Source organism: Loxodonta africana, chromosome 5 (genome assembly GCF_030014295.1).
Source record: "Loxodonta africana isolate mLoxAfr1 chromosome 5, mLoxAfr1.hap2, whole genome shotgun sequence".
NCBI classification, from domain to species: Eukaryota; Metazoa; Chordata; class Mammalia; order Proboscidea; family Elephantidae; genus Loxodonta; species Loxodonta africana.
Genome location: NC_087346.1, coordinates 105,537,820 through 105,553,049, shown reverse-complemented (window position 1 = coordinate 105,553,049; position 15,230 = coordinate 105,537,820). Strand labels below are relative to the sequence as shown.

Here is a 15,230-nt window from a genome sequence, read left to right as displayed (position 1 = left end):
AATGTAAGCTGCACGCTGAGAAGTGGTAGGCCTTTCTCCTACTCAGCCTACAGTGTTTACTTGAAAAGGACAAAAAATGTCATTTTTACCGGGAGGTCCAAGTGGGGAACAGGACAGGCTCCCAGCTTATACCAACCTGGAGGTAGGGGCACTGATCTGTGAGGACATGCCCTCTCATGCCTGCAGGCACTCTGCCTTAATCTCATTACTTAAACAAAAAATGAAACCCACTGCCTTCCAGTCCATTCCAACTCATAGTGACTGTAAAGAACAGAGTAGGACTGCCCTATAGGGTTTTCAAGGTTGTAATCCTTACAGATTGGAGGAAGACCCATCAACAACCTGCGTTATATAGATGACACAACCTTGCCTGCTGAAAGGACTTGAAGCACTTACTGATGAAGATCAAAGAGCACAGCCTTCCGTATGGATTACATCTCAACATAAAGAAAGCAACATCATGATAAATGGAGAAAAGATTGAAGTTGTCAAGGATTTTATTTTACTTGGATCTACAATCATCACCCATGGAAGCAGCAGTCAAGAAATCAAACAACACATTGCCTTGGGCAAATCTGCTACAAAAAACCTCTTGAAAGTGTTAATGCAAAGATGTCACCTTGAAGACTAAGGTGCAACAGACCCAAGCCTTGGTGTTTTCAATCCCCTCATATGCATGCAAAAGCTGGGCAATGAGTAAGAAAGACTGAAGAAGAATTGAGAAACCCTGGTGGCATAGTGGTTAAGAGCTACGGCTGCTAGCCTCTATGGGGCAGTTCTACTCTGTCCTATAGGGTCACTATAAGTCGGATTCGGCTCGACAGCAACAGGTTTGGTTTTGGTTTAGTCAGATAATTTAATAGTGTGAAAGTTAATAAAAAAGTAGCTCATTATTGTTTAGCCTGAAACCATGGTAGCTACATTTCTGTTATCTATAAAAAAATAAGACCTACTTACTCCATTGCTCTACAGTCTAGGGGGAAAAAAAACATTCCTACCTCCAAAATAAAAACTAACAAAAACACGGGAGCTCAAACACTGTTTTTATAACCAGAGTACCTGTAATTTCTGAATTCATTTGTTTACTTATACATGCATTCAGCTAAGCATGTGTCTGAGAGTCAATGTGGTATAATAAAAAAAACGTGTCTTGGAATTGATTTATATATATATGGACGGCACTGGGTGCTGGGTTATATAGACCTGATCTAACCACATGGGGAAAGTTTGGCTTAAAGCAAGTTACTTAAGTCTCTTTCAACTTCTATAAAAATCAAAAAGGAATACTATCCACCTTCTAGAGCTGCTTTTAGAGCTAAGTGAAATAATGTATTTGAAAACACCTAGCACAATGCTTGACGCAATGCTTGACAAAATGCAGGCACTTAATGTTACCTTTCTTTCTTCTCACTGACCTGGACAATGAAGAGCAGTCAGGAAAAAAGTACATATTAGAAAAGTCCTATTTTCAGGAGCTTAATGGAAGAAATAAGATATGCACATATTAAAAACAATCAACAATGCTAGACACTGACTTACGTCATCATTTTTACACCTGACTTTAAATCTGATGTTAAGTTTTATTTGATCATTTATTCATTCCTCTAATTCCCTAGCACCTCTTAGTTTTTTTTTTTTTTTTCTTAGTAGTGCCAGGCACAGTTGCTACCATCAAGGAGTTTACCACCCAGTAGAGGAGACTAACATGTAATAATAAGTTCAGTACAGCATTTCTGGTAATTTTATGAAAGTTAATAAAGGAAAGAACAGCTCATTAGAGAAGGAGGACAATGTGGGAAAGAGGAACTTTGTAGAGGTTCCATGGTAAGGGGCAGCAACTTCCCTTCCGTGCAGTACAGAACCTTTGTCTTCTTTCACTTCGCAGACTTACATTAGACTTATATCCTTAAGCTGGCTTAGGATGAAGTAATGTTCTCTTGTTTTATTTTTAAGTAATGTTTTCATTTAAATCTAATTTCTATTGGAATCCCTAGGGGGTATTGGCTGCCAACCAAAAGGTTGGAAGTGTGAATCCACCCAGAGACACCTCAGAAGAAAGACCTGGCAAACCATTTCTGAAAAATCAGCCACTGAAAACCGAATGGAGCACAGTTCTACTCTGATACACATGGGGTCACCATGAGTCAGAATAGACTCAACAGCAACTGGTTTAATTTCTATTTATTTTTAATGGGAGATATGTTCACATAACTGAAAACTCAAAATACACAAACTAATATATGTAGTAAAAGTTTCTCTCTCTGGTATCTTAATTTATCTCATCAACTTCTCAGTGTGCCCCCAGCCACCCAGCTCCCCACTTCAGAGGCAGCCAATGTCACCAGTTCTTTATATACTTTCCAGATTCAATGCATTACAAGCAAATATATTTTCCCTCCTTTAATAAATAAATGTGCTGCACCTTGCTTTTCATAGTTGGGAGTATGCCTCTGAGCTCATTCCTTATCTGTACATAAACAAAGTCTTCATTCTTTTTTAATAGTTGCATAGTATTTCATTGTATGAGTGCATCACAGGTTACTGAACTGACAGACAGTGAAGTTATACCAGTCTTGCTATTACAAATGCCATTGTAAATAATGAATGCCACATGTAATTCTGTTGTTGTTGTTAGGTGCCATAGCGACTCATAGCGACCCTGTGTACAACAGAACAAAACACTGCCTGGTCCTGCATCATTCTCACAATCATTACATTTAAGCTCATTGTTGCAGCCAATGTCAATCCATCTCCTTGAATGTCTTTCTCTTTTTCTCTGACCCTCTACTAAGCATAATGTCCTTCTCCAGAGGCTGGTCCCTCCTGATAACAAGTCTAAATTACTTGAGATGAAGTTTTGCCATTCTTGCTTCAAAGGAGCATTCTGGGTGTACTTTTTCCAAGACAGATTTGTTCATTCATCTGGCAGTCCATGGTATATTCAATATTCTTTGACAATGCTATAATTTAAAGGCATCATTTCTTCTTCAGTCTTCCTTATTCATTGTCCAGCTTTTGCATGCATATGAGGCGACTGAAAATATCTTGGTTTGGGTCAGGTGCACCTTAGTCCTCAAGGTTATATCTCTGTTTTGTTTTGTTTTGTTTTGTTTTTTAATACTTTAGAGAGGTCTTTTGCAGCAGATTTGCCCAATGCAACATTTCATTTGATTTCCTGGCCCCTGCTCCGTGGGCATTGATTGTGGATTCAAGTAAAATGAAATCCTTGACAACTTCAATCTTTTCTCCGTTTATCATGATGTTGCTTACTGGTGCGGTTGTGAGGATTTTTGTTTTATGTTGAGGTACAATCCATACTGAAGGCTGCAGTAATTGATCGTCATCAGTAAGTGCTTCAAGTCCTCTTTTCTAAATACATCTATGAGATGAAATTCTAAAAGTAGAATCACTGGGCCAACGTTGCTATATTTGCTAATCCAATAAGAGTGTTTTAAATATTCAATAATTAGAGACTAGAGTTTCCCGAACTACCTTCTCCTATGCCCTAGTTTGGATTTACACTTTCTACCTTAGTTCAGCAACCTCACTCCACTCATGGATCCTGCCCTGGCATATCCATCACCATCTATTTACTCAACAAATAATTCTTGAGTGCCAGGCGCTGTTCTAGGCTCTGGAGACACAGCAGTGAATAAAAGAGACAAATATCCCTACTCTCAGTGGGGGAGACGAACAAAAATACAACATAAGTAAGTGTACTAGAAAGTGGTAAGTGTTAAGGAAAAGAAAAATGAAATAGGGAAGGGGAATATGAAGTGCTAGGATAGATAGGAAAGGCCTCATTAAGAAGGAAGAAAGACCTGAAGAAAGAAAGGAAGCATGGGATAGGCATATATCTGCTGGGAGAATGATCTAGGTGGTGGTGGTGGGTCGGGGGGACAACAGGAGGAAAAGTCCTGAGGCAGGAACATGCCTGGCCTGTTGGAGAAAGAGCAAGGAAACTAGTGTGCTTGGAAAGAGGTGAGTAAGCAAGAAAGAATAAGAGATGGGATCAGAGAGAAAATAGAGAGTCAAATGGTATAAGGTCTTCTGCTTTCACTGTGTCACATGGACATCACCAGAAGGAGAAGTGGGCACTGGGAGTGGCAAAACAACAGCACCACAGATGCTGGTTTAGGCCACAGCCAGGGCACCGAGCACAGATGCAGTGAATCGGATAGAACATCAGGTTAAGGTTGCTCAAGGAAATGAAAGAGTACTAGGTTAGGGAGAGTGGAGCTGGGACAGGGAATAGAAATCCTCTTCCACAGGAGGAAAACATAAGAGAAAAGATTTTGCCTCCTTCTTTTCTAAAATATTCCACGTAATCTAGGGACCAAGGGACAAGGGCAGTACCAAACCAAAACCAAACCCAGTGCCGTCGAGTCGATTCTGACTCAGAACGACCCTATAAGACAGAGTAGAACTGCCCCATAGAGTTTCCAAGGAGCACCTGGTGGATTTGAACTGCTGACCCTTTGGTTAGCAGCTATAGCATTTAACCCCTACGCCACCAGGGTTTCCAGGGACAGTACAGGCCTGTTACAATGCATTTTAGTTCTCCATTTCTCATTTGCATTGGCAGTAACTTCGTTTGCTATAACTACAAGCAGCCTTTTATAAAAATTATATTAGCAACAAAATTTTATTATAAATGCTTATATCATAGAGACTTGCTCTTTAAAGATTATTCCATTGGCAGGTTATTTGTTGCCAAGCACCAATCTGTTTTGCATCTCCATATAAACTTTTTTTAATCCTCACACTCATTTCATTGAGAGGCTTCTGAGTGGTGCTGGTGGTGAAGGTAGTGGTAGTTGTTTTTGTTATTTTGATGAAAGTAAAGAATTTGCTGGGAAAGCTGTGATTTATTTCCTCTTTCACAGACGAATTAATCAGCATGATTTCCTCAGGCATCAAAGCAATTATAAAGAAACTACCATTTTTCTTCCAATTAATGCTTTTAACCTTTATTTGCTTATAATTTTCTCACCTTCTGTCTCCTTATCTTCAACAACCTGACTTCCAGTCCCACTATTTCACCAACCTGCTCTCACTACAGCTTCTTTTTTTATTTAGACTCTTCTAGAACTCATCACCACCTTGGACATTTACGACTACATTCTCATCCTTGGATGACACTCAAAGCTCATATTCCATGATAACACTCATAGTCTAACGAGAGGAAAAGGACACTCACTGAGAACAAAGACCAAGAAGGGAAAATACATATAAATGAACTTAGCTCATAATTGCCCAGAGGCAGGGCTGAGTCATAGCAGGAACTCAGTCAGGATTTTTATTTTAAACCCAAGAAGAACCTTAGAAGTCATTTAGGCCAATGCCCTCATTTTATAGATGAAATAGGAGGTAAAGAAAATGTATCAGTTAGGATGCCTTTGATTGCAAGTAATAGAAAACAGCAGCTCAATTTGGTTTAAATGACAAGAAATATATTTCACCACATAATATAAGGTCCAGACACGGTGTATTAGGGCTTCTACAGACACTCTTCTCTGCGGTTACCATGGCCACGCCACCTTCTATACGTTAGCTTCAATTTCAGAGTGTAAGCAACAAGGTTCTAGTAATTTCAGGACTTATATCAGAGTTCTGGAGTTGGGGGACGTGGGCTGCCGGGAGCGGGGAGGTGTGTCTCTTACTTGAGTCTCTTTTCAGAAAGAAACAAAGAAATCTGACTAAGAAGCCGGAAGAAGACTTTATTTCTTGTCACCTACCCATTTCTAAAGCAATCATTGAAGAGAAATGTGATTCCAAGGTTGGCTTGGGTTAAGCCTTGGACTAATCACTTGGAGTAGAGTGAAAGCTGGAGAGCCAAGGTTAAATACACTGGCCATAATAAAAATAGTACTTGTAGATCTAAGAGATAACTTGATTCCTAGGTTTGTCCTATTATACGTCTCAGAATGCCTTTGCTTTCCCTGCTTGTTGATGATGGATGCAGCTCCTCCCTCTTTTTATTGTGGATTTGGTTGTTGATTTATGACTTAGGAGATTCCACTCGTTACTGAGTAGAACTGCCCCACAGAGTTTTCTTGGCTGTAATCTTTATGGAAGCAGATCACCAAGCCTGTTTTTTCTCCTGAGCCACTGGGTGGATTCGGCCCACCAACCTTTTGCTCACCAGCCGAGAGCAAACCATTTGAGCTACCAGGGACCTTCTTTTCTCTCCTTTTGCAAATTTCTCTGACAAGCTTATTCATACTTGTTTTTGTAATTAGGCTTCTGTGGAGGTACCAGAGTAATAGTAAACACTGACTTTAGAGCTAGACTGCCTGGATTTCAAATATACCTTCCACCACTTCTAACTGTGTGTATCACCTTAGTCATGCAATTTAATCTCTTTCCTTGTCGGCAAAAAGGGGATGTAATAGAAGCCACCTCATAAAGTTGTTGTGAGAATTAAATAAGCTACTATATATGAAGTGCTCAGAACAGGGTCAGTTACACAATAAGCCCTCTATAACTATGTGCTATTATTATTAAGGTGCATCTGCTATTTTTGCCTGCCCAGCATTCCCTCCCCCTTCTTTTGGTAAGTGCCCCAGTTTGCCTTTGAATAACTACCCCTCCACCATGCCACACAGTCTTGGCAAAATTCTCAGTCAATATAGCCTGCACTCAACCCTCATTGGGCAAAGGGTAGGCAAATGGCCCAAATTAAGTCAATCTTACGCTTTTTCCGTGGAATTTGAATCCTAAGCAGAGTGACTCAAATACTGAAAACAGAATTCGGTCTTTCTGATGCTCAGGCCTAGAAGAAGCTATTCCAGAGCATCTGTCTTCTAGATCTCGGGAATAGACTTATTTCTTGTCCTTTACAAAATCTGATTAAACAAGCCTTCCTTGGATTCTGTTATTCATCCAGTACCTATCTAAAAAATTTCTTTTTTGCCAAAATTAATTTTGGTTGTTTGCGTAACCATATGTTGAACAAATAGGACTTCTGAAATTAAATCATAAAGAAACTTGAGTTTTGATCGTCGTTGTCTATTTAAATCCATTAATGAGCCTGGCTCTTCTCCAGCCTCTGCATAGATAGCATAGCAGTTAAAACAGTAGCTCTGAACTCAAACACTACCAGCTCAAAGTCTATCTCTACCTCCTCCTAACAGTGTTCCTGAATGTCTCTTTGCCTCAGTTTCCTTAACTGTAAAATGGGGGACCCCATTTTAGAACAAGTCAACTAGAGCCAAAGTACAATCTTGAGTATATCCCACCTGAATTTAGAAACCGTCTCAAGAATAGATTTGACACGTTGAACACTGATGACCGAATACAAGACGAGTTGTGGAATGACATCAAGGACATCATCCATGAAGACAGCAAGAGGTAATTAAAAAGACAGGAAAGAAAGAAAAGACCAAAATGGATGTCAGAAGACACTCTGAAACTTGCTCTTGAAGATACAGTAGCTAAAGCAAAAGGAAGAAATGATGAAGTAAAAGAACTGAACAGATTTCAAAGGGCGGCTCGAGAAGACAAAGTATTACAATAATATGTGCAAAGAGCTGGAAACAGAAAATCGAAATGGAAGAACACACTTGGCATTTCTCCAGCTGAAAGAACTGAAGGAAAAATTCAAGCCTCAAGTTACAATAGTGAAGGATTTCTTGGGGACAATACTAAATGATGCAGGAAGCATCAAAAGAAGATAGAAGGAATACACAGAGTCATTATAACAAAAAGAATTGGTCAATGTTCAACCATTTCAAGAGGTAGCATATGATCAGGAACCAAGGGTACTGGAGGAAGAAGTCCAAGCTGCACTGAAGGCACTGGCAAAAAACAAGGCTCCAGGAATTGAAGAAATATCAATTAAGATGTTTCAACAAACAGATGCAGCGCTGGAAGCACTCACTCATCTAAGCCAAGAAATCTGGAGGACAGCTACCTGGCCAACTGACTGGAAGAGATCATATTTCTGCCTATTCCTAAGAAAGGTGATCCAAACAAATGTGGAAATTATCGAACAATATCATTAATATCACACCCAAGTAAAATTTTGCTGAAGATTATTCAAAAGCAGCTGCAGCAGTATATCAACGGGGAACTGCCAGAAATTCAGGCTGGATTCAAAAGAGGACATGGAACCAGGGATATCACTGCTGATATCAGATGGCTCCTGGCTGAAAGCAGAGAATACCAGAAAGATGTTTACCTCTATTTTATTGCCTATGCAAAGACATTCTACTGTGTGGATCATAACAAATTATGGATAACATTTCGAAGAGTAGGAATCGCAGAGCACTTGCTTGTGCTCATGAAGAACCTGTACATAGATCAAGAGGCAGTTGTTCAAACAGAACAAGGGGATGTTGCATGGTTTAAAGTTGGAAATGTGTGTGTCAGGGCTGTATCCTTTCACCATTTATCTATTCAATCTGTATGCTGAGCAAATAATCCAAGAAGCTGGACTATATGAAGAAGAACGGGGTATCAGGATTGGAAGAAGACTCATTAACAATCTGTGTTATGCAGATGACACAACCTTGCTTGCTGAAAGTGAAGAGGACTTGAAGCACTTACTAATGAAGATTAAAGAGTACAGCCTTCAGTATGGATTACACCTCAACATAAGGAAAACAAGAATCCTCACAACTGGACCAATAAGCAACATCACAGTAAACGGAGAAAAGATCAACATTGTCAAGGATTTCATTTTACTTGGATCCACAATCAACACACATGAAAGTAGCAGTCAAGAAATCAAAAGACACATTGCGTTGGGCAGATCTGCTGCGAAAGGCCTCTTTAAAGTGTTGAAAAGCAAAGATGTCACCTTGAAGATTAAGGTGTGCCTGACCCAATCCATAGTATTTTCAATCTCATCATAGGCATGTGAAAGCTGGACAATGAATAAAGAAGACCAAAGAAGAACTGACACCTTTGAATTGTGGTATTGGCAAAGGATATTGAATATACCATAGACTGCCAAAAGAATGAACAAATCTGTCTTGGAAGAAGTACAACCAGAATACTCTTTAGAAACAAGGATGGCAAGACTACGTCTTACATACTTCAGACATGTTGTCAGGAGGGATCAGTCCCTGGAGAAGGACATCATGCTTGGTAAAGTACAGGGTCAAAAAAAAAGAGGAAGACCCTCAGTGAGATGGACTGACCCAGTGGCTACAACAGGCTCAAGCATAACAAGGATTACGAGCATGGCTCAGGACCAGGCAGTGTTTCATTCTGTAGTACATAGGGTCACTATGAGTTGGAACCGACTCCACGGCACCTAACAACAACAAAATGGGGGAATAACAATACCTACCTCAATGCATGTTACGGATTAAAAACTGTTTGTGAAAGCCACCCACTTATGGTATTTTTGTTATAGCAATACTAGGCAACTAAGAATTTGGTACCAGAGAGCGGGGTACTGCTCTAACAAATACCTAAAATGTGGAAGTAGTTTTGGAATTACATGATGAGTAGAGGCTGGAAGAATTTTGATGTGCTTCATCGAATCTAGTAAGGCTCTAGACAGTCTTGAAGAGATGGTAGAATTCAGCCTCTTGAACTGTAAGAAAATGAATTTCTGTTCATTAAAGTCACCAACTTGTGGCATTTCTATTACAGCAGCACTAGATAACTAAGACAGTGTATTATTGTGAAAATTAAATGATTTTCCAAATGTAAAATACCTGGAACTAAGCTTGGAACACAGATAAGTCCTGAAAAAATGTTAACAGGGGTGATGGCAGTAGTGGAAGGAGGTAAGTGGTGATCCAGTAAGCTTGTCTCTTTTCCTTGCAATCCATCACTTCGGGCCCCAATCATTCTTGTTTCCATGTCTTTGCTCATACCAGTCCTCTCTCACTTCTAAATCCTTCAAGACCAAACTAATTCAAGTACTACCATTTCCACACTGATCTACAAAGACTACATTAACCTGATTCTTTACTTGCAGGAATTATAATCAGTAGCAGATACATAGTCTTGATTTCATATCATTCCCATTGTTTTCTAATTGTGCCTGTATGTGAATCATGACTTTCACAATAAGAAAACTATTCCTTGAAGGCATGAATGATAGTTTACATTTATTTTACGCCCTTATATTGCTTAGCCTAGAGTAAAAACCAAAAAAAAAAAACAAACCCAGTGCCATTGAGTCGATTCCGACTCATAGCGACCCTATAGGACAGAGTAGAACTGCCCGACAGTTTCCAAGGAGCATCTGGCGGATTCAAACTGCCGACCTTTTGGTTGGCAGCTGTAGCACTTAACCACTATGCCACCAGGGTTTCCAGCCTAGAGTAAGGCTCACAGTAAATCTTTAATAATCAACTTTTGAGTGTTCCTCTAAACAGCTAAAAATATTACCAATCACAATTACTTCAGACTTTATATGTTTTCATCGTAGTATAAGCATACAAAAATGACAGGGTCCAGAACTTTTCTTTTCCTGCATCGTCCCAGACTAGTCCACGCACACCGGACCTCCAATACATGTCATTAACTATCCACAAAACCCCTGAAAACTTCAGGAGCTTAAAATTAATTCCCAATATGATAGGAAATTCCAAATGTGTTTGTTAAGATTTGAACTATAATGGGGAAAGGTCTTTAAAAAAAAAAAGAAACACAAAACATGGAGATAAGGGAAACACATACTTAGACATTTTTTCCCCCTCCTAATACATTTTCTTTTCTCCTAAGACCTGTTGATGAAGGTCAAAGCAGAGAAGGTGACTAGTGTATCTTCTTAGTATCATGTTTCTGGAAAAATGATCTTTTATTTTTGAAAGCCTGCATAACTCAAAGCACACCATGTTCTTTCTCTGACTTCTCTAAGCCTGTGAACAAATATACTTAGAAATAAAAATTTCTCCCATCAATGCCCAAGAGCATATCATTTACATATAAAAAGACAGCATTGTTTCATAGCTTTGTGGGCTGCTTTCTTGTCACGTGAGAAAGTCAACTGGGAAAAAGAAATTGAATAAGCCTCTATGCAATTTTGTGAGAAATGGTCTGTGAAATGGGGATGCATGAACTGACTCATTTGACTGACCCTGGGAACAAGCTTATATTACATCTAAATGACACTTCTATAAAATTCCATACTTTGTGGCTTATTGTTATGTTTAATAAAAAAATATAGATATGGCTATTTCAAAGTTAAGAAAAAGAAGTGCTTTTTCTAAATGCTATCCAGTATGAATTTTCCAATCAGAGCAACTCTTTATCATTTCTTTTCTACAGGAACACTCAGTTTGGGAGAGAAAGAAAGGGGAAGAGAGAGCAGGGAGAAAGAAAAAAAGCTACATTTCTTACTTGGATTGTGCGAGACAGCCTGGTGCAACCACATTGTGATTCTCGTCCTTGGCCTGGAGTGCAGTGAGCTCTACCATGTTGACCATCACATCGTTTGTGTGGCCTGGAAGCTGGGGAAGCACTGAAATTATCTTCTCTACTAAGTTGTCTCCATGATGTCCAACTGCTCCTGTTGAAGCAGACAAGAAAATATAAGCTCATAAAATGGGAGGAAAAATTAAGCTGGAAAATATTTTATAATGTATCTTCTACTAAAAATAACATTTTTTGTTTGTTTCTGTTATACAAATCAGTAACAGAAACCTAGTATTTTGCCCTTTGTAACACTGACCAAACTCACAATTACCTAGTCACTGTCTGCCTCATGTGTTGAACTCAGTGCTCCATGAAGGCAGACACCGTGTGTGCTTTGGTTACTCCTATGTCCCCAGCCCCTAGCACAATGCCTGCATGTGGTAGGCATGAATAAGTATAGAGTAAATCAATAAATGATCAGCATATAATCAGACAGGTAAATAGTGTTATAGGATGATAAAAAAAAAAAAAAAACCTGTTGCTGTCAAGTTGATTCCAACTTATAGCAACCCTATGGGACAGAGTAGAACTGCCCAATAGGATTTCCAAGGAGCACCTGGTGGATTCAAACTGCTGAGTTTTTGGTTAGCAAGCCATAGCTCTTAACCACTATGCCACCAAGGTTGAAAAGAATTTCTTCGTTTTACTGATGAAGACACTAAGAGCCAGAAGGACTTAGAGACCTAAAGGCAAAACTTGTTAATAGCACTGCTTTACTGGGCTAGAATCTAATCTTCACAATAGCAAAGACTGTTTGTTTAGTTTTCCTTGGACCCACCGTGCATAGCACTGAATGCAGCAGCTAGCAGACTCTCACTGAGTATTTTCCGGACAAAGGAAAGTATAAATGAATGAATGAATGGTGACAGCTTGCAATGATAGGCTGCATTTATTGAATGCTTTCTGTGTACCAGGCACTGTTCGAGGTGCTTTATTTGTATTGACTCTTTTATTAACAAATGAGTTAAAGAGCTCAAATTGAAATTCAAGACTAATGACGCAGTTCATGTTTTTTCCGTGAAACCAAGTAATTTCCTAAAAAGCCATTAGTGCTTGGAAAACATCACTCCAAAGATAAGTGGGACTTACCGCATCTACTTGTTTCAATCCCATTCACTTAAAATTAATTTTTTGCTTCCTATTATCTCTCTCTCTCTTACTCTTTCTGTCTCTTTCTCAATTTTGCCCTGTTGTATCAATGTGACAGAAGAACTAGAGGAAAGGCCAAACCAGGAACCCAAGGAACCATCATCATCATTATCACTGTCATCACAGTAGCTAATATTTATTGAGGGATTATAATATACCAAAGACTTGATGACACAGTGGTTAAGAACTCGGCTTCTAAGCAAAAGGTCAGCAGTTCAAATCCACCAACTGCTCCTTAGAAACCCCATGGGGCAGTTCTGCTCTGTCCTATAAGTTCGCTATGAGTTAGAATCAACTCAACGGCAACGGGTTTGATTTTTTTGGTTTTGATATGATATACCAAGTACTAAGTTCAGTATTGTATTATTATTATTATCCACTTAATTCTTACAACAAGTCTCATAGGCAGGAATTACTATGCTCATTTACAGAGTAAAAGGCTTAGTTTAACTCACTTGCTCAAGATCACATAACTTGTAAATTATGGAGCAACAACTCAAACAAAGGAGGCACATGACTCCAAAAGCCATACTCTTAGCTAAAAAAAAAAAAAAATCAGGCCCACAAAAGTGACGTAAGACAGAGACGGCAGGAGTGCTTCTAAGGTGACTAGTGATGTTAAAGAAAAGCCTTTTTATTCCATCAGTAGAATGATCATTTCATTAATCTGGAAGAAGCCATGTTTTATTTATGTTGTCTATGGTTTATGGTTATCTCCCCAGCACTCAGCCAGGAGCTGCTCATTAAATACTTGCTGAATGAATGTCTACTGATTGTAAATGGCCCGGGATCCAAAGAGGGTCAAAAGTCTAAGTGAATTATGACTTCATGTCTTTAAACTAAGCCTGGAATAGAGATACTAGGATTACCTCACATTATATCTCACTGTACTTGTTCCCTCCTATCTTACTAAAAACTTTTACAAATATCCACTTTCTTTCCAAATAAATTTTCTTTGACCTTGGTGCCCAACTTCTGATCCTTATCCCAAGCTATTCTTGTTTTTCTTTGACCACTCACAGACACGTGGCACAAGAAAGTATTCTATATCTGCTGCCTTTCTTTCTGAATGTGTTTCACCCCTATAATCTCGCTGCTGCTCACTCCTCCCGACCCCGAACTCTGAGGTTTTTGGCAATCTCAGTTCATTAAAACCTTTGCAAATTGAAACTCTTGACTAATCCAGCCCTCTCGAAACTTTGAAATATGAGATGACTTGATATTTTTTTCCTAAGGTATAATAGTCAGAAGTTACTTTTACAGAATCAAAGTAGCTTTTATATCCTAATATCCTAAATGTTCAAAGTAAGGGAATGGTTAATTGTGGTTTTTATTCTCTTCAGTTTATCTGTATCTTCTAAACTTTCCATGGTGAACATATATTCCTGTTGTAATAAGAATGAGAAAATATATCACACACAGACACACACACACACAAATATCCCAAAATTTAACAAGAGTTATCTTTGAATGGTAAGCTTTTATTGATGTAAACTCTACAGAAACTTCATTTCCTCCAAGTGTTTTTTTTACAAGAAATACATAAAGCTTGCCTAATTAAAAAAAAAAAAAAACCTCTTTAAAGTGTTAAAAGACAAAGATGTCACTTTGAGGATTAAGGTGTGCCTGACCCAAGCCATAGTATTTTCAATCGCGTAACATGCAAACAAAAGCTGGACAATGAATAAGGAAGAAAGAAGAAGATGCCTTCGAATTATGGTATTGAGCTTTTCCACTGGTGAAGAATAATCAGTATACCATGGACTTCCAGAAGAATGAACAAAACTGTTTTGAAAGAACTACAGCCTGAATGCTCCTTAGAAGCGAGGATGGGCGAGACTGTGTCTCACATAGTTTGCACATGTTATCAGGAGGGAACAGTCCCTGGAGAAGGACATCATGCTTGGCAGAGGGTCAGCGAAAAAGAGCAAGACCCTCAACGAGATGGACTGACACAGTGGCTGCAACACTGGGCTCAAATATAGCAACAATTGTAAGGATGGTACAGGAGTAGGCAGTGTTTCGTTCTGTTGTACATAGGGTCGCTATGAGTTGGAACCAACTCAACGGCACATAACAACAACAATTAAAAAAATTAATTACATTCCATTGGAAACTGTTTAAAGTGTTACATCAGAGAGAATTAACAAAATGCCAATTTTACATGACCACAATTACTCAGCTTCATAGATTTAGTCAAAAGGATATGAATATCTAACACGTTTGTTAACAAATCAAAAGGATAAAGCAGGCATGGGCTTTTAACTCTTTGTCCTGCTCTGCTCTCAATACAGTTTCTCACATATCCAGCTTTACAGAGTTCAATATTCATTTTTTAAATTTAATCAGTGCCATTTATATGACTCATATATAGACTAAACATTTGGGGCCTCTCAATGTCACAGTAACATCAGGTTCTCATTTTACCAAAAAAAAAAAATCAACATTTATATCACATTTAAATTTTCAGGGGGCTTAATCTTTCTTTCATTCCAGAAATTTAAAAACATTTGAAAAGCTCAAGAGAGAAAGTCAACTACAACTCAGTTATCTTTTCCCTGTTCTAAGTTTTAATTTAGCAAACAGCTATGCAGTCAGTCTGCTTCCAATGCTATCTTTTCATACAAAGTGTGGGGGGAAAAAAATAGGAGATCTGGGCTCTAGTGCTTCTTTCCTCCACTAGCTCCCTGTGTATCTGG

General features: G+C 38.8%; 1 protein-coding gene across 2 annotated transcripts in view; it reads right to left on the bottom strand.

The window, feature by feature from the left end:
* SCFD2 (sec1 family domain containing 2) overlaps window positions 1-15,230 on the bottom strand; it is a 551,019-nt gene that overhangs the window by 508,441 nt on the left and 27,348 nt on the right. For both annotated transcript variants that reach the window (XM_064285817.1, XM_003415876.4), the window contains exon 2: window positions 11,308-11,476. In XM_064285817.1, coding sequence (XP_064141887.1) covers window positions 11,308-11,476 — 169 coding nt within the window. The remainder of the gene's footprint in view (window positions 1-11,307; window positions 11,477-15,230) is intronic.